The sequence below is a fragment of the Trypanosoma cruzi genome, genomic scaffold, assembly GCF_000209065.1.
Source record: "Trypanosoma cruzi strain CL Brener 1047053516589 genomic scaffold, whole genome shotgun sequence".
In the NCBI taxonomy this organism is placed as follows: domain Eukaryota; phylum Euglenozoa; class Kinetoplastea; order Trypanosomatida; family Trypanosomatidae; genus Trypanosoma; species Trypanosoma cruzi.
This window is the reverse complement of record NW_001849517.1, coordinates 6,667-29,434: the sequence shown is the minus strand read 5'-3', so window position 1 is coordinate 29,434 and position 22,768 is coordinate 6,667. Positions and strand designations below refer to the sequence as shown.

At 57.3% G+C, this 22,768-nt stretch overlaps 1 protein-coding gene and 2 pseudogenes across 1 annotated transcript, besides 2 other annotated features; all 3 read left to right on the top strand.

Annotated features, from left to right (window-relative positions):
• Window positions 1-22,768: part of a sequence feature (areas not merged during assembly with more than two copies in the genome that could not be assigned to a particular haplotype) that runs on past the window's edge.
• Window positions 893-3,793, top strand: Tc00.1047053507975.50 (annotated as a pseudogene).
• Window positions 6,243-16,691, top strand: Tc00.1047053507975.40 (dispersed gene family protein 1 (DGF-1), putative; the record flags this gene model as incomplete). The annotated part of the gene is made up of 1 exon (XM_807390.1): window positions 6,243-16,691. The coding sequence occupies one exon, from the start codon at window positions 6,243-6,245 to the stop codon at window positions 16,689-16,691; it is 10,449 nt and encodes a 3,482-aa protein (XP_812483.1).
• Window positions 11,172-11,216: a microsatellite.
• Window positions 19,033-21,840, top strand: Tc00.1047053507975.10 (annotated as a pseudogene).

The following is a 22,768-nucleotide window of genomic DNA, read 5'->3' as shown; positions in this document are numbered from 1 at the left end:
AACAATTAGGGAATAAAGGGGATGTTTTGATTTGTAGTAAAAACATTGGGGGCTGTTTCATATAATTTTGGATACTTTTGTGTGTGTGTGCGAGGCATAATTGGGGAGATGCTCTGTCATGAGAGAATCATTGCGGCCGGCGGTGTCGCAGTACTACAGCATTCTTCATTTTCTTTTTTTTTGTTTTATGGCCCATTATTAACGGAGGCATCTTCAAGGCATGGATGACGAATAATTTCTATTGGGGAAGCAGTGCACTCCGTGTGACCGCACGGAGTGAGGCGCCGCATCGCACTGAGGGCGGGATGGCAGTGGATTTTTTCGTGCCACGCCATGGCTGGATGAGGAGCCACTTCCGCGTGTGGCTGGTGGTGTGGGCGCTCGTTCGGTGTGCGTTGTGTGTTGGCTGCGTGGCTGTGGCCGCGTCCCGCAGGCTGTGGGATTGGACGAGAGGCGGCGGCGGTGTGTCTCTTCTCCTCGTCCTTGTCCATTGGTGTGTGGCTGCTGGCGTTGTGTGCGTTTGTTGTGTGGAGGGCCGAATCCTCTCACCTGCGGACTGACGGCACTGCGATTTTTTTTTGTCAGTGTGTGTGTGTGGCTGGTGTGGAGTTGCCAGCCAGTATGAGGGTCTTGGCGGTGCTTTTCGCGCCCGTTGTTTGTTTCTTTTGTGTGTTTTGTGCTGCTTCATGTCTTTTTCCTTGTTGTCTTCTCCTCCTGTGTTCCTGCGTGGAGTGGCCGCATGCTCACGGGCTATTTTGATTGTGAGTGCCTCCCGACGGCATCCATTTGTCTCACTCTCCGTCTTTCTGCCTCTCTTTCCCTGTTGGGTGTGAGGTGTGTTGCACCGCGGGAGGGCTTGCCCGCACACACCGACGGCCCGCCGTAACGCCCGTGATGGCCGGTGCGGAGTGGCGGTGCGTGGCGCTGGTGTTTAGCGGAGCGGGTGGGTGCGGTGTGCGCGAGAGGGTTCGTGCTCTCCTCGCCCCCCCGCGTGTGTGTGTTGCTTTTTTCCGTGGGCGGTGGTCTTCAGTGCTGTCCCTTCTGTGTTGTCTTGTCTCCCGCTCTCCGCGTGGGTGCTCTGCTCTGCTCCCCACTGACGTGTCTGTTGTATCGTTGCTGTTGTGTCTTTCTTCCACTTCTCACACACACACGCTAGGAAGGGCAAGAAAGCAAGCGCGAATCGCTACTGCGAAAGTTGAAGGCTCCGAAATGACCAACAGCTCACACATCGCCCAAAGACACACATATTTGTATGCTCTCACGTGTTGCTGCAGTGAAGGCACCCCGCACACACGACCGTCGCCGCGTGACCGGATGTGGCGGAAGCAGGAGGGAAGGAAGGGAGAGAGAGAGAGGCAGAGGCCCAACATGCCCCGGTGTGTGCTTACCTCCGCGGTGCTGCTGCTAAGAGTGATTGAGAGAATTTGATCATCTTTACTGGATGGGATTCGGTTTCTAATTTAATGGATGTCGCGAGGAAGGCGGGTTACGACTCGTTCCGTGCACCTTCTCTTGTTGAGGTGGATGGTGTTGTTGTGGCTGTTGCTGAAGCACATTACAAGAACCCCAAAGATAGCGAATTGTATGTTGGCATTGCCGCAAAGTGGTTGAAAGGGAACGAAAAGAAGTGGATGATTGGGAAAGTCGTTGGGATGGATCATTTTGACACCAAAGTTGACCGTCTGTTGAGCCCCACTAGTATTGTGTATTATGGCGAAATGAATGTTCTTTTTGGTGGTTGTGGCATGTAAAGGGCTCCATTGACGGATGTGGCTGGTGATGACTATAGGATGGCCAGGTACGCGAGTGGCAAGGTTTCAGCTGGATGTGGTAATAGGAAGATGAAGGCGTTTGAGTGGGATTACGATAGCACATCGAATCCTACCGGCCTTTTAAGGTACTGCAAACCCTATCCCGGACGCTTCAAACAATTTTTGGGTGGTGGCAGCGAAGGCGTTAGGCTGGAGGACGGTGGTCGCTATGTGCTGCCTATTCAGTTATTGAATGGTGATGGAAGGAGCGTTTCTTTGACTATCCTTGCCAAAGGTTTTACGCATGATTGGGAGTTTTCGGATTATACGGCTCCCGAGGACTGCATCCAGCCTGCGGTCCCTGAATGGGAGGGCAAAGGTCTCCGCATGATGACGTCGTGTGGGGACGGCAGCCGCAGGGTTTAGAGGGGGGACGAAAAGGGGAGTCGGTGGACGGAGGCATACGACACTCCTTCACACGTGTGGGGCAACTCACTGACGCGTCCGGGGCACGGCGTGCAGGGTGGCTTTGTCAGCGCGACGATCGATGGACAGAACGTCGTCCATTTCGGCCAGCCGGTATATTCCTGGAAGGAGGGAGAAGAAGCGGGTCGAGTAGACTTGCGGCTGACGGAAATGCAGCGAATTTATGATGTTGGGCCGATATCCGCTGAAAATGAGAAGTTTGCCGCCAGCACTCTGCTTTACGCCACAGACGAAGTGCGATCATTGTTGGAGGAGAAAGAGTGGATAAAACTGTACTGCTCGCACGAGGTCGCTGCTGCGGATGACGAATGCAACATTGCTTTTGTGGAATTGACGGAGAAGTTGAAGGGCGTGAAGAGGGTGTTGGTTGCCTGGAAGGAGAAGGACGCGTAGGTTGCGAATGAATACCGCTGCGTGGGTGAAAAGACTCAGAAGCGCCGTGACTGTAATGGTTCAGCCCCCACTAAAGGGCTGTTTGGCTTTTTGTCCAACACGTCAACTGACAGCACGTGGGCCGACGAGTATCTCTGCGTGAATGCAGCAGTGAACAATGGTAGGTCAGGGGTTGATGGAGGGATGACGTTCAAAGGGTCTGGAGCAGGGGATTTAGTGGCCTGTTGGCAAGCTGGGGCAGAATGTGCCGTACTACTTCGCAAACAACAAGTTTGACCTTTTTTGGCGACGGTGACTATCCATGAGGAGCCGCATAATGGCCCTGTTTTTTTGGTGGGTGTGGGGATGAATGACACTGACAGCACGGTGCTTTTGGGCTGTTCTACACGAGTGGAAGGAACTGGGAGGCCACCTTCAACGGTGAGACTCATAATTTGTCAGGGGATCCCGACTTAGTGCAGGGCAAAACACATCAGTTGGCACTGCAATGGGATGATACGGGGTTGATTTTGTACGTGGATGGATCGACGATATACGACGGATAAGTGGATTATGAGGAGGATGAGGTCTATGAGAGCCTTTCCAAGAGCTAATAACGCTGTTGAGGTCCCACAGTGTTTCACACTTCTGCGTTGGCGGCGGCGGCGGCAAGAGTGCTCGGTAACACTCATGTGACGGTGAGCAACGTCCTGTTGCACAACCGCGTGTTGAAAGGTGACGAGCTCAAAGCGCTAATGAAGACGAAGCCGGACGCTGTTGGCACTCCGGAGGCGAGGGTGCCGGCTCCGAAAGGTGCGCCTCACAACAATCATGCGAGTGAAACTTTCCCTCAATCCGCCAGTGGGCTTGTCGTCGTGGATGAAGCGCGGCAGGAAGACAGATCAGCACCACAACGTCAACACTCACCAGCGCAACCATCAGGAAATAGGAAGGGCTCAGCAGTTCCCAGGCAAACATCTTCTTCTGATGCCATTGGCCCGTCCACCTCAGCTGATACGGGGAAATGGAAGAAGAGGCACCCAGCAGTGGCGTATTGGCGCCTGCATTGTCTTCGACACCGAGCGTGGTCAGTCGTCAGGAAGTACTTGAAAGCAAGATACCTGTCAGCGGGGATCGCCCTGAAGGTGGCCGGGAGCACTTGCCCTCCAACTCGGCAGCATTGATGATGGGGCAGGCGGGTAAGGCGAATGAAGGCTCTTCGCATAACGGATACACCGACGGTTGGCCGCAGCGCAGCATTTCACGTGATTTTCTTTTTTTTTGAGAGTGTGCAAAAAGAGCCGTCCACCGCCAACACGCTCGCCGGCGACAAACAACACGACGACCCTGAAGGGGAAACGCATGCCTGCACTGCCGTGGGCGCGAACAGCGGCCTCGATTCATTCAGCAGCACTGACATGACGCCCGCGGATGTTGCCACAGCCGCTTCTGAGCCCGGCACAGACCCAGCAACTGCTCACCACAATGGCAACGTGTTGGATGGCGCTGGTGCCGCACCGGCTCATTCGAGCACAACGCCTGGGAAAACAAAGGTTCCATCGGAGTTTAACGCAGCGCCGGCCTTGGGCAGTGACCCTTTTGATTTGGAGAGTGTCACCGCGTTGGTGTCCGTGGCTCTAACGTATGGCAACACCGTGCATGGCTGTGTGTCTCGGGTGCTGTTGCTTCTGCTTGTGGGTCTGTGGGGCGCTGCGGCCCTCTGCTGAGGTGTGGGGGAGGGTGGAATTGCGACTTTTTGTGGAACAACAAATGTTTAGCTTCCCAGCATTACTCACTGCATTTTGTTAAGCATTCCAACTTTTTTTTTTACTAGTATTTTTTTTTCTTGCCGCTTTATTGGAATAATCAGCACCTCTACGTTGTCCCCCGATGGTCGCTTGCTACACGCCGTCACGAGCGAAGTGTTTCCTCACTTATTTGCTTTTTTGCCCACATGCGGTGCCGGTCTCATTGCTGTGCGTTCCACGGATCGCACGAAACGAGGAGTGGAGGAGCAGGCAGGATGCCGCATGGAACGTGGGGGATTTTGTGTGGGCCTACAAAATAGTAGGAGCTTCTTGTTTTTCTTGGAGCGGGCAATATTTATGCACAAACGCATGGTCGTATTGTGCTGCTTGGCTCGGGAAATAAAATTTCCGCCGAATGGATTTTTTTCGTTTTATGGGAGTCCTGCAGGACCCTCACATTTTTTTTTGAGTCACTGTGGCTTGTTTTCGTGTTTGCCGTGTTGACTGTCACTGCGTGTCTCCGTGCCCTGTTGAGTGTCTCTGTGCCGGCTGTGCTGTTGACATGTCTTCAATTTTTTTCTTTTCTGCTAGAGGCACTGATGTTCCGCGGTGACGATTGTTTGTGTTCCCCATTGCGATGGCAAGAGGGTGACTGGGCGCCGGCCTGCTGAGTACAGTTGGAGGGAGAGCGGATGGTGTGCGCTGTGCCTCACTGTGAGTGTGGGACGCCACCCACCACAACCCGCTGCGAGGCGCAAAGCCAATTTGTCGGGGCGGAGGGAAGTAAAGGACATTGCCGTAGAATTGGATGCGCTCCGTCTCTCTTGTTCTGGCTGTGTGTGTGTGCTGTGCGCATGGCACTTTCTTGCGTTGCGGCGTGGATGGCGTTGCTTACAAGTACATTTGGGAGCTTGGTTGCGATCGCTGCGGGCTCATGCAGTCAATAGAAGAGGCTCTGCAGTGTGCATGCGAATGTGTGTGCATGCATGCTTGATGCTTAGAGCTGTGTAGCTTGCCGGAGAGTGCCACTGCTGCGCTGTTTTTGTGGTGGGCGTTGTGCGTGTGCTACTGATGCTTCTACTGTGGGTGAAGCAGGGAGTCTTTCTGTCACACATGTTTTTGAGGGCCGTGACAATTTTGCGATGGCATGCGCGACTGGGGGACTGCCGAGAATGATGCGGGGAGCTGTGTGCGGCCCACACGGCGCGTTGGAGCTGCAGCTGCAAGTGGCTGTACGTGACGCGGGTGGCTATGCTGACGTTCTGCCAGGCACCGGTGCTTTGCGAGGAGGGAGGGCGGGAGCCCGCTGTGCGTCTATTTGACGTGTTTCGGGCGTTGTGGTGGCTGGCGTGCGGGCTGTTGGAATTGTTCAATAAAACAGGAGAAAAAAAAACAATTGGTGTGGATAGATTTTCCCTGTGTCCGACTGCTGCCTTTCTGCTTTTTCTTCATTTGCATGCCGTGTGCACAGCATCAACCTGGACGCTGTTTGTTGTGCAGTGCCGACCCATCGGTCACGCTAGCGGTGCCAATGGTCATGTGCTTCTTTGCTGGGATCCCGCCACTCCGCACGGTGGTTGTGTGGGGCTGCGTGGGCGGTGGGGGGTGGATGGCGTAACTGATTTGATTGTGTTCTCACGTGTTTGTGTTGGCGGTCGGGCTGTGGCCGGATGCCTCTGCGTGCCACTGTGTTTATTTGCTGTTGTTCCTGTCTTCCTTCTCTTCTAACCGAGCAGTTAGAGATACTTTGGATTGACCATTACAACTATCGTTTCAAGGTGTTAGGGATTAATTGCAGCAGTAGTATTAGTAGTGGGCTAAAGATCTGGCGGAATCGTGTTTCTGGATTTGCCATCTGTAGGAAGGGATTTGCTAAGCAGGGGGAATGGTTGACGGGGCGAGTGCGACACACCACGACAGTCCTGTTGGTACCTGTTTGTGTCGGTGGATGCGGTCTGCGGTGGGTACGTGTCCGCGCGGCCGGCATCGTGTGCGGTGCAGGGTCATTGCGGCTGTGCGTGCGGCGCTTCTTGTTGTGTTGGCACTGGTTGCAGCGGCGTGGATGTCCGCGGTGCATGCGGTGGTGCTGCGACTGCGGGGCGGCACGGTGGACAGAGCCATCACGGTTGGCCACGCCGTGGACACGGTGCTGATGGACGGCGTGTTCATCACGAACGGCGTGGCTGTGGTGTTCGACGTTGCGGCGATGCTTCCCGGCGCGCTGCGCATCGAACTGAGGAACTGCGTGTGCGACGGCGGTGCGCAGATCTACGTGCGGGGCTACAGCGGCGAGCCGGCGAGTGACCGGAGCCTGGAGGTGAGCGTGAGCGGGCTGTCTGGGAGCTACTGCTCGCTTGTGTTTGTGCACAACCTGCCGGAACACACGAACGTGACGGTCCGTGACTCGACGATTGTGACGCCGGGGCCGATGCGCTACTCCCAACTGAGCGGGCTGACGGACGCGGTGGCGTCGCCGCTTGTGCTGCACGCGACGTCGCTGTTGCAGACGCAGCTGCGTGTGAGCAACACTGTGCTGAGGTCGTTGCACGCGGGTGGGTCGGCGGTGCACGTTGGCGGCGGCGTGGACCTGCTGTCGAGCGCGGTGGTGCTTGACGGCGTGTTGCTGGAGGCGTTGGGTGGCCCCACCGCGTCCGCGATGCATGTGGCGTCTTCGTCGCGTCTCAGTCTGCGGAGCCACTCGGTGTTCTCCGTGAATAACGTCTCGGTTGTGAGCAGTGGCGGCGGCATTGTGCTTGGCGAGCGCCTCGCGGTGCTTGATTCGGTGCTGCGCTTCGTGGACGTCAAGGGGTCTGTTGAGTCGTCGCTGGTGCGCTGCGACGGTGGGACAATCGGTGGCGGCGGGTGGCTGGACCTGCACGACGTGTGGGCGGTGGGCGAGGCGTCGTCGGTGGCGTCGCTGTCGGGGGTGACGCTGAGCGGCGGCACCGTGTCGATTGCGCGCTGCGTTGCCACCGGCGTGACGCTTGTCTCCGGGCCGACGATCACGAGCGGCGTCGTGTCGGTGCAGTGCAACCGTGCCGGCGGCCGGGTGCTGCAGAGCAGCGGCGACTACCGCATGGCCGGCCTGCCCTCCGTGAGCGTGGTGCCGTGCGACGGCTGTGCGGCTGCGCTGGCGTGCTTCGATGCGCTGACGGCGTCGTTCACCGACTGCGCGTGCGGCTGCCGTGCCGGCGGCGTGGGCGAGGCGTGCCTGCCGTTCGACGTGCCGCTTGCGAGGGCCGGCGGTGGTGGTGGCGGTGCGCCGGGCTGCGTGAGTGGCGTGACGCTGACGGAGTCGGTGACGGTTGGCGGTGGGCGTGCGACGGCGTGCTTCGACTCGGTGGTGCTCAGCGGGCCGATCACTGTGGCGGTGGACCTGCGCTTGATGGATGCGTTCGCTGATGCGCTGAACGTGACGCTGCGACACTGCGTGCTTGCGGGCGGCGCGCAGCTGCGGATTGGCGGCCTCAGCGAGAGCACGGCGCACCTGATGCCGCACGCCCTCGTCAACATGACGAATGTGACGTCGCTGGAGGGCACGATCGTGCTGCATGGCGCGATGCCGCTGCACTCGAGTGTGCTGCTGGCGAACTCAACGCTGCGCGCGACGGTTGGCGGGTCGCAGTACGTGCCGACGACCCCTGGCCACGAGGGATTTCGGTACGGCCCCGCGCTTGTACTGGACGGTGTCCGGCTTCTGTCGACGCGGTTTGTCATGACGCGGTCTACGCTGGCGTGTGGCGGGGGCTTGTGCGCTGCGATCCATGTGGAGCACGGCTTCGTTGTGAACCTGTCCAGCGTCTTTTACATGGAGAACTGCGTTGTTATGTCGCAGTCGCACGTAATGTACGCTATTGCGTCGGATCTGCGTGTCAGCGGCGGCTCCGTGTTCTCCATACAGGACAGCTTGTGGAGTGCGCCGAGTAGTAAATTCCACGAAAGCGCGTGTGTGTTTGGGGACGTTGTGGTGGCTGGCAGCGTGCTGCAGATTGTGTCCAGCACTTTCCGTCTTGGTTTTGCCATGCTGATGGCAAACACGCTGACTGTGACTGGCGGCAGCTGGCTGGTGCACCGCAACAACGAGTTTCGCACCGCATACGTTGTGTACGTGGCCAACGAAAACGGCGTGGCGTTTTGCGATCGGAGTGTGTGGTCGATACTTGACAACAACTTCACGTACGGCTCGTACTCGTCAACCATTGCATGTATGACAAGCAACTGGTCACCACCGTCCGACTCGCACCCGACCATCTACGGCGTCTGCAACGAGGCAAGGGGCTCAACTGTGACGAATTACGGAGACGAACTCAATATTGGAGCACCCGTGACGGTGTTGGACTGTGGCACGTGCACCGTGGACTCCGTGTGCTTTGCTGCGAGGACGAGCAGCATCAGCGGCTGTGAGTGTTTGTGCGCTGCTGGTGGCTACGGTGGCACTTGTCTGCCAGCTGCGGTTCCGGACGGCCTTGGGCCGCTCCCGCTTCCGCTCCCCGATGCGAAGGACACGGAGGTCCGCTGCGTGCGCGGTGGCAGCATCAGCTCCGTGGATTATCCTGATCCCGGTGTGCGTGGTCTGTGCTTTGTCAATGTGACCTTCACTGCCGCGGTTTTTCTGGACCTGTCGTATTTTGACGCACCAAAACAGACACTCAACATCACGCTGCTGCAGTGCGTCCTCATGAGCATGCTGATTAAGGGGAGTGATGCACGCGTGCGCGTGAACGTGACATCCTCGATTTTGGATTCTGGCGCTTTGGTGTTTGAGGGTGATTTTGGCGCGAGTTCCCAGATACTGGTGGTGGGCAGTGTGCTTGTGACGATGTCGTCTTACGCCATTTTATTTTTGAAATTTTTTTTGGGGGTGAACTCGACGCTGCTGCTACTCGACAACAACATCGAGGGGAACAGTTACGCGGTCTATTTTCCCAATGCTGCTGTTGTTGATGGTGGCGGGATCATTGTGAAGGGAAACACGCTGAGGGTAACGGGGGAGGATCGCGGTATGGAATCAGCCGTTTGCGTTTACGCCGTTGCTTTGAGGAACGGAGGCTACCTTGACCTGGAGAACAACACGATGAATGCGGTGAATGGCGTTTATCTTTTTGGGGATACCTATGTGAGCTCCGCGGGGCTGCTGCGAGTGGCGGACTGCACCTTTGCTAGCAGAGCGGAGTTTTTTGAATCTGCGCTTTTGTACTTGGAGGGCTCGGTGACACTCGAAGGAGGCGCGCAGTGGCGTGTGGAGGACAACAGCGTGAGCGCAGCCTCAGTGATAGGTATGCCTAATTCCAAGCACAAAATGAGGCTGTCGGGCAGCAGCACCACTGTGGTGCTTGCAAACAACCGTCAGGCGGACTCGAGGAGCTTTTTCGCCAAATTTTTACCATCGAACATTGTCGTTACGTCACCCGCGCGGTTTTTGGTTGGGTGCAACCTGCAGGGCGATGAGGAGGTGTCGTACGACGATGTGTTTCCGGAGGAAGTGGTGCTTTTCAGGTGTGGCACATGCAACGAGGACGCGGCGTGCTACATGCCCGGAACGGAGTTGGTGGACCGCAGCTCGTGCTCGTGCGGCTGCAAGGACGGATGGCATGGCGCGTCGTGTCTTCCCTTCGAGGTGCCCGACACGGTTGTGCCGCCCGTGGCGGAGAGAGCCGTTGACGGCGACACGAGCTGCGTGGTGAACCAGACGCTGACGAAAATTACGCTGAACATGTGGAAGTCGCACCACTGCTACGTGGGTGTGACATTCAGCGGCGTGGGTGCAGTGCTGACGTTCTTTCTCAATCGTATGCCGCTGCATCTCCCCATCAACATCACGTTCACTGGGTGCACATTCCGTGAGGGCGCCGTGCTGCAGTTTGTTGGGGAAGTTGCGGCGGCCGAGTCAGCCGGCGTCCTGATCCGCGTGAGCCAGACGGTGATGCGGTCCTCTGTCGTTGTGTTTGCACTTGCCTTCCCGCAGCACTGCGACATCGCCATCACGGAGGTTGATGCGGTGCAGTCCTCCGAGGTCCAGCTGCCCGACAATAGGATGAACATGCTGAGCGTTGTGGTACTACAGAACGTTGTTTTGAGCGTGTCCTCGCTTTTGGTGAGCAATGTCAATGCGCATGCAACGAAGCGTGATGCGTTTGGTTTGTACTCGATTGGGACGCTGACGCTGGTGGAGGGCAGCTCGCTTTACACGCGGTACTGCAGCTTCGATGGATACGAATACCTGTTTTACGTGCACAGTCTCAGTGTCAGTGATCACTCTGTTTTTGCGCTGCTCAACAACACAATGGCCTCCGGAAAAAGCCTCCTGTATCAGCACCACGGATTGAGCGTGTCGGATCACAGCGTGTTGCGCGTGGTGGGGAACAGCGGCACCGTGTCCTACGCCATTTTTGCAGACGACTTGTGGACCGTTGAGCAGTCAAGCTGGTTGGATTGGCGCGACAACGACGTGGGAGTGGGTGCGATGTTCTGCGACACTGAATCCATCTCTTTGATCATCGATGACAACAGTGTGGTGACGCTGACGGGCTGCAAGATGGGCTCGACGGGGTTGTATAAGTCTCTGCTATCGCAGGCTGACGCCGGCTACCGGTTCGTTGCTGGGTGCCTGACGGTCGCAGGACGGAAGGTGACGACGGCGGCTGAACTGGAGCTGAACGGTATCACCGACGTGACGACGGTTGCCGCGTGCGGGGAGTGCACGAAGGAGGGCGATTGCTTTGCTCCGCTGACGACGGCTGTCGTTGACTGCAAGTGCCAGTGCGCTGCTGGAGGGCACGGCGATGTGTGCGTCCCGGCGCCTGTGCCTGCTGGCCCGCCGCCACCGTCACCACCCACGCCGTCGCCGCCACCGCCGCCGATTGGTGAGTGCATCAGCGACATGGTGTACCCCGAGGTGGCGCAGGCAGTGGGCAGCGGGCTGTCGTGGCTGTGCTACCGCAACGTGACGTTCAGCGGGGGCGGCATGAGCCTGACGGTGCTGATTGGGGCGATGACGGGCGACGTGGCGAATGTCACGTTCGATGAATGCACTTGGAGGGACGGCGCCGTGCTGTTGCTGTTGGGCAACGCGTACGCCGCTGTGGGGTCGCTGAACATTGTCGTCACCGGCAACACGTTCCGTGACGCGCTGCTCAGCCCGGAGGGTGTGTTTCCACCGCACACGAACATCACGATCAGCGGGAACCGCTTCACGGTCACGAGGCTGATCCCTCGGTCGGGATTGAACGTTGACAGCCCGTCGTGTCTCTCGATGAATGGGCTGGCGATCACGAAAGACTCCGCGGTGGTGCTGAGCGGCAATGTGTTTCAGACCGTGACGGCATCGTCAAGCGCCATTTACGTTTTGGGATCTGCGCTGAGGGTGTCGTGGCACTCCGTGTTTGCGGTGGTGGGCAACACGTTTCATATGGACGGCGCTGACAGTAATTTGATACATCTTGAAGGGTCTAGCGAATCCTTTTCGCTGAGTGTACTGAACAACTCTGCCGTGGTGATCCGAAGCAACGTTGTGACGAGGCCGGTGAAGTACTTCATTACATTAATTTGGGCATCACGTGTGGAGTCTCGGTCAGCGGTTGTGTTTCAGGGCAACGACATACAGGGAAGCTTGGTTGTTTTTTTTCCAAGATACTCTTCCAACATCTATTACAATTCCTGGCTGCAGTTGAGCGGCAACCTCTGCCGTGAATCCTCATCGGAAGCGTTTGCTTTTTTTAACCCTACGGTGAATCTTCGTGACTCCATGGTGTCTGTGTCCGGCAACCAATTTGTGTCCAGCACGGTCACGCCGACAGTGCTATGGATATTCACAGTGTCCAGAGACCTCACAAACGGAGCGATTGTGGCCGCGTGCAACACTGTGAACGGCGAGGAGGAAGCGAACTACGTTATTCCGTCCGTGTACAATGCCACCATCCTGACCTGCAGCGACCCATGCGCCCTTGCGACGTCGTGCTTCCCCGCGTACACGACGACGGCGTCGAGTGATGGCTGCGCCTGCACGTGCGCTGAGGGCGGCCACGGCGATGCGTGCCTGCCCGTTGCTGTCCCCGAGCCACCGAGCACCGAGGGCGTCGACCTGTGCGTGCGGGACGTGCGTGTGGATGTGGAGGTGAACGCCGGTGTCGGGACGTCGGTGGCGTGCTACGTTGGTGTGACCTTTGCGGCGGACGTCGTGGTGGACGTGGAGTCGATGTCGGGGAGCGTGTGCAACGTGACGCTGGCGAACTGCACTTTTGTGGGCGGAGCGAGCCTGTACGTTGTTGGGTGGCGTTCCAACCCGCCTGCTAGTGAGCGCGTCGATGTATTGATCAGCGGGCTTGAGTCGCGCTCCGGCGGCGGCGTGCTGGTGGCGAAGCGATTTCCGCCGGGCTCGCGCGTCACTGTGGTGGACTCGGTGCTGATCGCAGAGGCACGTGTTGCGTACCGTAACGCCTACGGCCTTGGCGACGCCTCCGCGTGCCTCGTGGTGCACAATGTGAATCTGACGGGGAGTGTGCTGACCATTGCGCGCACGCAGGTGGCGGCTGTGTTCCGCGTCGCTGTTGGCGTGTTGTTTGTTGGCGGCGTGGCGCTGTCGTCGCGCGGTGCGCTGTACGTGGACGGGCTGTTGGTGCAGACGGCGCTGGGGCTGTGCGTGTCGGTGGAGGGCGGTGTTGCGGCCAGCGGCGGCTCCGTGTTGGCGTTTGTTGACAGCGACTTCCTGCTGTGCAAGCACGCGGTGTCTGTGCGTGGGGCTGTGAGCGTGTCGGCCTCCGCTGTGGCGCTTGTGCGGAGCGACTTTGCGTCGACGGAGGACTACGCGGTGGCGATTTATTCGACGGTGAGCCTAGATGGCGGTTCGATGCTTCTGGCGAAGGGCAACGTGCACGACGGCGTCTCGAGGGAGATGCTCTACGCCGCTGGCGCCGTGACCGCTGCTGGGAGCACGCTGAGCTTTGTGCGCAACCGAGCGCTTCTGCCGCGGATGCTGTCGCTGAGCCTTTCGATCTCGGCTGGGGCGCATGTGAGGGTGGCATGCAACGACGCTGGTGGACGTGTCCTGTCGACGGCGGAGGAGTACGCAGCGGCTGGTCTTGGCGACGCTGGTAGCATCGACGTTGCTGGGTGCGACGCCTGCGACAGGGACACGCACTGCTACGCGCCCGGGACTGCGTCGGCGAGCATGAAGAACGGTGTGTGCGTGTGTGCGTGCGGCAGCGGCGGGTACGGCGAGGCGTGCGTGCCTGTGGGTGCTTCCGCGCTGCCGCCCGTTGTGGGCACTGCGTCGAGTGTGTTTTTCCGCGAGGGCGTGACGGTGCAGTCGGTGTTCGTTGTGCCTGCCGGTGTGAGCGAGGTGACGCTGCGCCACGTTGTGCTGGACGGCGTGAGTCCGGTGCTCTACGTGCCGTGGATGGCGCGGGACGGCGTGCGGATTGTTGTGCAGAACGTGTCGCTGCTGAACGGTGCCGTGCTGTACGTGATGGGCGGTGGGGCGTTGCGCGGTGCGGTGGCGGCGGGGAGCGACGAGAGCGGGCCGGTGGAGCTGTCGGTGTGCGATGTGGAGGCGCTGAACGGTGCGCTTGTGCTGACCGGCACGTTTCCCGCGGGGTCCGTGCTGACGGTGACGGACTCCCTGTTGGTTGCCGCGAGGTCGACGCCGCTTGTGTATCTTCCCGGCTCGCAGTCCTCGCCGTACGCACCGGTGCTGGTGCTGTCGGGTCTGCGGCTTGTGCGGTCCGTGCTGGTTGTGTCTGGCGTTGCCCTCGTGACTGTGATGACTGGTGGGCGGACGGTGGTGGTGGACGGCGCCGTGCTGGAGCTTGTCGGTGGCGGTGTCGCAATGGACGCGGCTGTGTTCGGTGGCGACTATGCGTTGTACGCGAGTGCGCGCGTGGTTGCGTCTGGGGACGCTGTGCTGCGCGTGTCGGGAAGCCAGGTGTACGCCGCGCATGGGTTTGTGTTTGACAGCGGGGTGGAGGCCAACGCGTCCGCCGTCGTAGTGAACGACAACGTCGGTGTGCTGACCGATGGCGCGCTGCTGTTGCTGCGGGGGTCGGCGTCGTTTGTTTCCGGGTCGTGGCTGTCGGTGCGCGGCAACAGCATCAGCGGCAGGCTCCTGTCGGTGCCGTCGTACCCGCGAAGTGCGGAACTTGTGCAGAGCACGCTGACGCTCCACGGGAACGCTGGCAGTGGGCCCGTCGTGATGGACGGCACCGTTGTGCTTGGGGGCGCCGGCGGGAAGTTCGTTGTGGGGTGCCTGACGCTGAACGGGCAGGCGCTGCAGCCGATGGACTACAGATCCGCCGGCATTATTGGGGAATTTCGCCCTGTGGCGTGTGGCGTGTGTGACGCCGACGTGAGCTGCTTTGCTGCTGCGACGAGGGCGATGTCGAGGTCGTGTCGCTGCCGCTGTGCTGAGGGCGGGTACGGGCGCGACTGCCTGCCGGTGTACCTGCCGCACGTGGACGGGTGCAACCGCACGCCCGGCATGCCGCTGCTGAGCCACACGGCGACGCGCAGCCTGACACCAACGGGGACGCCGAGCCTGAGCACAACGCACTACAGTCCGACGCAGTACGGGCCGACGGAGGCTCTGCAGGTGACGGAGACGGTGGCGCTGTCGCCCACGCGGACCCCGACGGCGTCGGTGAGCAGCACGCTGTGGTGGAGCGACGTGGCGTGCCCGACACTTGCCGTGACGACGACGGCGGCTGGTGGGAGCCTGACGCAGAGCGACATCCGCGGCGGTGGGAGCGCCGTCCCGACGCTGCTGATGGTGGCGCTGCCGCCGCCGTTTTGTTGGGCACGTGACCCGCAGATCGGCAAGCACCTGAGCTTCGTGCCGGTGTCGACGGCGCAGCCGAGCGGGTTTGGCGGTCCGTGGGGAGCGATGCTGCGCAACGCGACGTGGGTGCGCAATGCGACGAATCCGTCCACCGTCCTGGAGCTGGCTGTGCCCGTGCACCGCGGTTACTTTATTGCTGCCGACGAGACGCTAGTCATTCGCTGCGACGCTGTGGCGGTGTCCGGCGGCTGCAAGGGTGTGCTGCTTGGGTCCTTCACGATCAGGTCTGACAAACTGCCCGCCGCTGCCAGCGCCCTCTCGGCGATCACCGGCGTCGTTGCGGGTGCGGCGGCTGTTGCCGTGGTGGTGACCGGCGGGCTGGGCTCTATCCTGGAGATGCAGGCACTCGGCGTGTTCGCGAGGATGCCATGCGCCTCGGCGCAGGAGCGTGCGAGCACTGTCGCGCTGCCGTACTTCCTGTCGGTGTTTGCTGCCCTTGACCCGCTGTGGATGGTGGTGGGCAACGCGCTGCTCGCCGCCGTGTTCGGGTGCGTGCACTACGGTGTGACGGTCGCCTTCCAGCGGTGGCGCGGCGTGGACGCGGCGAGTGCGTGGGCGGCGATGCGCTTCCCGAGCCTGACGTACGTCGTGGCGCACGCGATGCACCTCGGCATCTTCTTCGGCTCCGTTCTTTCACTGGCGACGCCAGGCGTCCGCGTGCAGCACTACGTGATCGGTGTCGTTGGCGTGCTGTACGGTGTGGCGTTCCCTGCTGGCGTGTGCTACTTTATTGCTCGCCACGTGGGCGCGAGCTTCACCAAGTACTGGCAGTTTTTGAGGAAGCCGCTGCACGAGCGCCTGCTGTACCCCGTCGGGTATTGGTATCCTGCGGCGCAGCAGCGGATGTACGGCGGCATGCTGACGAACATGAGGGGCAGTTACGTGTACTGGTGCGTGTTCCAGCTGTCGGTGCTGTGTGTGGTGGGCCTGATTGCTGCTGTGCACCCGCCCGTGGGAGGCTGCCACGTCCAGTACTTCTGCATGGCGGCTGTGCTGCTTGCGGGTGCGGGCGTGGTTGCCTTCACGAACATGATGCGCTCGGCCCTTCTGACGGTGATGCACGCGGTGAGCTTTGTGCTGCTTGCGGCGCTGTGTCTGATCAGCGCGGCCAACCACCTTGCGCCGAGCGACGGCGGTGCGAGGGCGTACGTGGCAATCGTGCTGCTGCTGACCACTGTGGTGCTTGCGGTCACCGTGTACAGCGTCGTTGTGTGGTACGTGGAGGACCGCTACTGGCAGGAGCTGCGCGAGCCGCGGCGTGGAGGGCTGGAGGCGCTGCTGCGCGATGACGAGAAGAGCGACGAAGAGACGCAGAAGCCCCACGAAATGACGTCATCGTCGTATGCCTCAGGCACCACCGTTGCGTCGTCGTACCGACCACCCGCACCGCTGCAGCCTATGACCGGTGACACCCGCTCAGACGCCCTGAGTCTGCTCGACCGTGCATCCAGTGCGAGCTGCAGCATTAATTATGCTCCTCTGGAAAGGTGGAGATGCTTTGCTTGACGAAACATTTGGCGCAGTTACTTTTTTAGGTGTAAGGGCTCCGACCCAACAGTACCGTTACGCGGCGAGAAGACACAAGGCCCCTCGCAGATGCGGCATAACGTGGATGCGTCTGGCGGATATCTTCCCGTTCCATTATTCATAGATTGATTGGGCGATTGATTTGGTGTTCTTATTTTATTTTATCGATTGTCGATGACAGCGGATTATCGGGGTATCACGCCGGCCCGGGGCGGATGCGTAACGGGTGTGTGCGTGTGTTTTACGGCCTTCGCTGCAGCACCCAATATGGGGGCTGTTGCTCTCTCTATTTCATATCTGTACTCTGTAATGAGTACGTGCTTGACGATGGTGGTTGGTGTGCGGATCATAGGATGCATTCAGGAAAGCGTTAGGGAAAACAATCGATGAAGCCCTTCTGTGAGGCGTCAACTCCTGGAAGTTGTGAGTGCGCGTTGCTGACTGACATGAGGGAGGGCGTGGGAGCCACGGCTGTGCAGCTGCGCAGCCACCAATCGGACTCCGCACCGACAGCGTCATTGATTGTTGGTTTGTTTCTATTTTTGTGCGGGTGCCTGCAGTGAAACTCTTACATGTTCCACGATGACTGTGTGGGAGGGCATGCCTGTCACTTTTTATACTTCTGATGTTGTATGGAAGAACGAAGAATTATGTGGATTGATGTATTACTTGCGTATATATCGATGCATTTCTGTGGGGTATTTATTTATTTTCTTTTCTCTTTTTTCTCTCCTTCTTTTTACGTTGCTCCACACGTGTCTTAGTGTTGCTTTAGTACGGCCACACACGGGTAGTTTGAGCCGCGAATAGTTTTTTCTTTTTGAAGTCATTTTGTGTTGGGCAATAACGTGGGCACGTTCGTCAAGCATTCACTCTCCACGGCATGGTGCCTGATATTTTGGAGTTATCCCAGATGTAACGCAGGCACCACCGCCGTGGCACTCATGGGAAGTAAGATGGGACGCAGGACAGAAAAAAATATTGTGTGGCACTTGTGTCTGTTGCATTTGTTCTGTTGGGGAGGTCTTCAATTTAGAAAAAGAGGGATGAACATTGCACGATTCCGTGGCTTGGAGGAGTTATTGCCCTGCCCCTCTTTTTTTTAAATATTTTTGTATGATCTTTGTTTCCTACCCGTGTCTGCCCGATTGCCTCCCCTGAGTGAAGCTGCGCCATGACCATCCTTTTTGTTGTTTGCAGGAGGAAAAACACATTGCGAGCGACGAAACCACACGTCATGCATGCGGCGTCCAGGGAGGTACGTATTTGAGGTGGAGTGCACATATGTGGATGTCATGTGAGACGAAACGGGGGTTGACTGCCCAACCGTCACTTCCTTTCTGGAGAGTGTGCTCCTCTTTTCATTTGTTGCCCTTTTGTGTCAGGGCACGGCGGGATTGGGGAGCACCGTCCCACGAAAGGCCTTGCACACGTACACACTTTCATGCCGCTGTCGTCTCCGAATTCGGTTGCAAACTCAAATTTCAGCAGCTTTTTGCATTGGCGTGGTTTTTAATGATTATTGACTGAAGCCATTCTGTTCGGAGTGCCACTTTGATTGGATTGTGTGGGATTGCTCGCCAACACCATTGGACAAAACAGGCTGAAGATTTTTCACGTATTTAAATGCCATCTTGAGCGCAGGTATTTTTTTTACATGCACTGTTGGTGTGCACTCAGACAACGAGTAATCCGGAACTATGCGTGCGTGGAATTTGTCCTGCCATGTGAACTGCAGGCAGCGCCGAGGGGCTGCCACTTTTACTCCGCAGAGTTGTTGCGTCTCTTCGCAGGGTTGGCGGGGAAATTCCATGCAGCCCGCTACTGCTGGTGTGTCCCCAAATGTTGTCACTCCATGCGAAGTAATGTGCTTCATCGAGTGAGGGTGTTGATTGGGTTTGTGTGCACTCTGATTCTGTTTGCTACTTTGTGCGGGCACGCAACACTTGGGTGATGGGAAAATGGAGCGGGGCGATGCATGGCCGCGTCCCGCCTATCGTTCGGTGCACGATGGTGTGGTGCACATTGCGGTGTTTCCTCTGCGGTGTGACTGCGGTCTCCTGTGCGGCAATGGTGGTGGGTGGACGAGAGTGTTGACCCGCGGCGGGACGGTGGGATCGTGCCTCCTTTATTTTTCTTTTGTGAAGGTGCACACTCATTTTTGGTGTTAGGGATGGGGCAAACAGACCGACAACGTGAATAAAATAAAACAAAATAAAAAAGGGCGATAATGTGGCGGTGTTGTGGTCGATTACACGTCGCGTTGCTGCGGGGGCGGTGGGCCTTGACTGTTTCACCGACAGGCGTTGCAGTGCGGCTGCATGGCGCACCGACAGCCCCGCCGTGCGAGTGCCCCGCCCAACGCCGCCGGGACTGTGAGACGGAACAGCTGCGATTGTCCTTTGGAGCCATCGGCGCCTCGCCTTGGCTCGGGCGATGGTTCCGACGCTTCAACTCGCAGAGGAGTTGAGGAAAGGCGGCGACCGCGGTGGACTCCTGATTGTTGGCTGGCTGAAGTACTGCTGGAGGGAAAGGAACGCATCACCAACATGTGGCTGAATGATTTTCTTTGGGGTTATTTTGCCGGCAGGGGCGTTGTGGAATTCAATGAGAGGGTGTATATGCAGGACCTTTTAAGAGTATTCCCAATGACTTCATCTAAGACGAAGTGTTGCTGAGCACAATAAAGGCATCGCCGCCATACCAAGAGCTGAAAAAAGAGCGTGAGGAGATGCACGCACTATTGGAGGCCTTGCATAACCTTAACAGAGAATATATTGTCACTCTCAACCGATGGAGGGAATTTGAAAGAAAGGACACGGTCACTCCTCCTGCAAGGGCACAAATAACCACAGCCTGCTCTCATTTACTGAGAGTAGAGAGGCGGAAAGCGGAAGAGAGAGAAAGCCGAGAACGACAAGAGCTGGGGATTGACGTTTCCACCAGGATTAAGTATGCGGTGTTTGAAGGAAGGGTTTGCGTGGATAAATGAGGCTGAACGATTTTCTTGCGATGGAGTTGGACGGCAGGAGCGCTATGGACGCCAATTGGGGTGTCTTGCTGACGGCGTTCTTTAAGGGCCCCAAGAAGTATATTTGCGATGCGGGAGTATTGGGCGAAATGCAGGCATCCGATCGTTATGCGATGATGGAGAGGACTGTAAGGGATGAAATGGACATGGAAGAGGATGTACGCAAGCTTTAAGAGCATTTTACGAGTTACTGAGGTGGTTGGTGGCCGCTGCGGAGGTAAAGGCAAGTGCTCATGAAGTCACTAAAAGGTTTTTGGATGCAGCCGCCGAGGAAGCGAGGAACCCAACGACGTCGAGTGCACCGAGATGCCTGGAGGGATGCTACGAGTCTGTGTACAATGCGAGGTGGCACCATGTCGTGGAGGTTCCTGGCGGCGAGGGGACGGGAATGGATGTGAGGGAGGGGGAGCCACCGCAGTCATGGACGTACAAGGCAGTTGGCGAATTTCTCGAAAAGGATGACGGTGTGCAGAAATCCGGTGCACCGTGTCGCAGGCTGATGGTGCTCGCCTCGGACAAGGGATGGCCGTGCTCGTGGAAATGGAAGGAGGATGAATAAATCCACTCGTGACTGCAATGTAAACTGTGAGGTGGATCGGGCGTGGCAGATCGTCAAGGACGATATAACCGAATGGTTCAGCACCCACCGTGAGACCAACTTTACGCCTGAGCGGCATGTGTTGATTGGGACGCCCGAGATCGGGAAGTCGATGCCTGCCGGCTCGTACCTCCTCTACCAGCTGCTGCACTACGATGCGGAGCTACTCCCTGTGGTTGTGTTCTTTATTTATGGAAGTAAGACATACGTGTTTAACAAGACCACCGAGACGGTGACAAGATACATGGATAAGTCCATGATGATAAAAGCTGTGAAGGAACTGTCTTGGCGCGGGATGAAGGGGTATATTATCTACGACGTGGGATGCAGGTTTGGTATTCTGCCTCCTTGTTTGCCTCCCGGAGGATGGGTCATGATTGTGGTGGCAACGCCAGAGATAACAAGTTACATACACTGGGCGAGTGAAAAGAGAGCCGTACGAATCATAATGAATTGCCCTGATGAGAGCGATGTGAAGGCAATGTGCGTTTGGAAGAAGCGCAATCAACCCGTGTAGCAAGCGGAATACTGGCGAGAGGTGAAGGGTCACATGGATAAAGTGGGACCGATTCTTCGCTACATCTTTGATGAGGGAGATTATAACCATTGGATTGGAGATTGTCACAACCTTGTGGATAGGACGCCCTTTTGGGGAATCGAGCGTTACTTTGTTTTTGGAACTTCCAAACTGTGGGAGGGTAATAAGGCGCTCGAATATCTTGCGAGGATTGTCCGAGTACGAGGAGAACGCAATGGCGAGTCGCCTTTCAATGCACCGATAACTGCCCACCTCGCAATTAAAACACTGTGCAAGTTGAAAAAGTTAATGACGCAGGCTGAGTTTAACTTATTTGAATCGAGGATCAGGGATTATCTCATATACGCAATTTTTTGGGAAGAGCACAGTGTTTGCATTTTTGAATGTGGCTTTCATGGCTGCAATAATTTGTAAACTGAAGGAGCTGAGGCCACCAACACGACGTCAGTCACACCGCTGTGCACCGGAGGTGTAATAACGGGAGGGCCCCACCAGCCACTATTTTTTGCCGTCGGTGGAACACATTGACAAGAAGACTTGTATAAACCACCGGCTGCTGTAAATACCGGAGGTCGAGAAATTCCCGTTGTTGAATGCCTTTTTCTTCATGGACCCAAATCCAAGGACGCTGGTCGGGCTGCGGATGGCTACGGCGAGTGAGCATCACACCGCCGCCAGCACTGTGAGGCAGTTCACTGAGTGCCTGGCGGCATATTTTAATGGCTGGGAGGAATTATTCCGAGACATGTCGTGGGGGATTATTTATGTGCAGTACGCAGACAATACGCCGATGAATGGCTGGCAGAGATGTGATGATGACAATTCCGACAATGTGGGCGACGATGAAAAAGAGATGGCGGCGTTTTGGAGGGAAAAGGTGCGCCAGTACCAAGTGTCAATATCGTCCGGAGACTTTAGAAGAGACAAGGCTCATCGAATTGTGGAGGAACCACGGAAATAGTAAAACGAATTGGGGGATGAAAAGGGGCGGTTTTGATTTCTGGTAAAAAATATTGTGAGATATATATATTTTTTGATAATTTTGTGTGCATACGAGGCGGGTGCACCAGCACCGTGCGGCAGCACCGCACACGAATGCCAAAAATGTCCAACGCTATCGAACATAGCACTGACAGAAGAAAATTAGGGAGGGAGTGGGGTTGTTTGGTTTTTGGTGAAAAACATTGGGTGATTTTCATATAGTATGTTAGTTGTGTGTGTGTATAAGAGGCATAATTGGAGAATTGCCCCGGTATGAGGGAATCATTGTGGCTGGCGGTGTCACGGCGTTACTGCATCGTCCATTTCCTTCTATTGTGTTCTAAGTCCCATCAATAACAGAAGCATCTTTAAGGGATGGACAAAGAATAAGTTCTATTGAGGAAGCAGTGCGCTCCGTGTGACCGCATGGAGTGAGGCGCCGCATCCCATTGAGGGCGAGACGGCATTTTTGTGCTGGTGCCATCATTGATTCCACTTGCGATTTCGTGCTTGAGTGCGACATCGTGGCGCCAGGATCCAGCACCCCGTATTGCCGGGAGAAGCCAAGAGCCGGCAATATTTCCCTCATGGGATTGTTGTTGTTTGCGCAATGCTGACGGCATCTACCGGCACCCAGACCAGCCGCGTCGTGTCGGAACACAGTTGTGGCACTACGAGGTGTGAGGGCACGTGCTACCGCAGTGCGGACTATCGGATTTATTTGAGAAAGCACGAGGGAAACTATGTAAGCAAATCCGTGTGTGCTGCAGCAAACTGGCGCGGATGCTCTCTTTATTGAGACGGGACGATGAGATGGTACGCCCTGTGCCTGTTGCCATGCACTCTCATAGGAACGTGTTTAATATAGCGCGTCCTTTTGTGCAAAATCTCCGTGTGCTAACGCGACA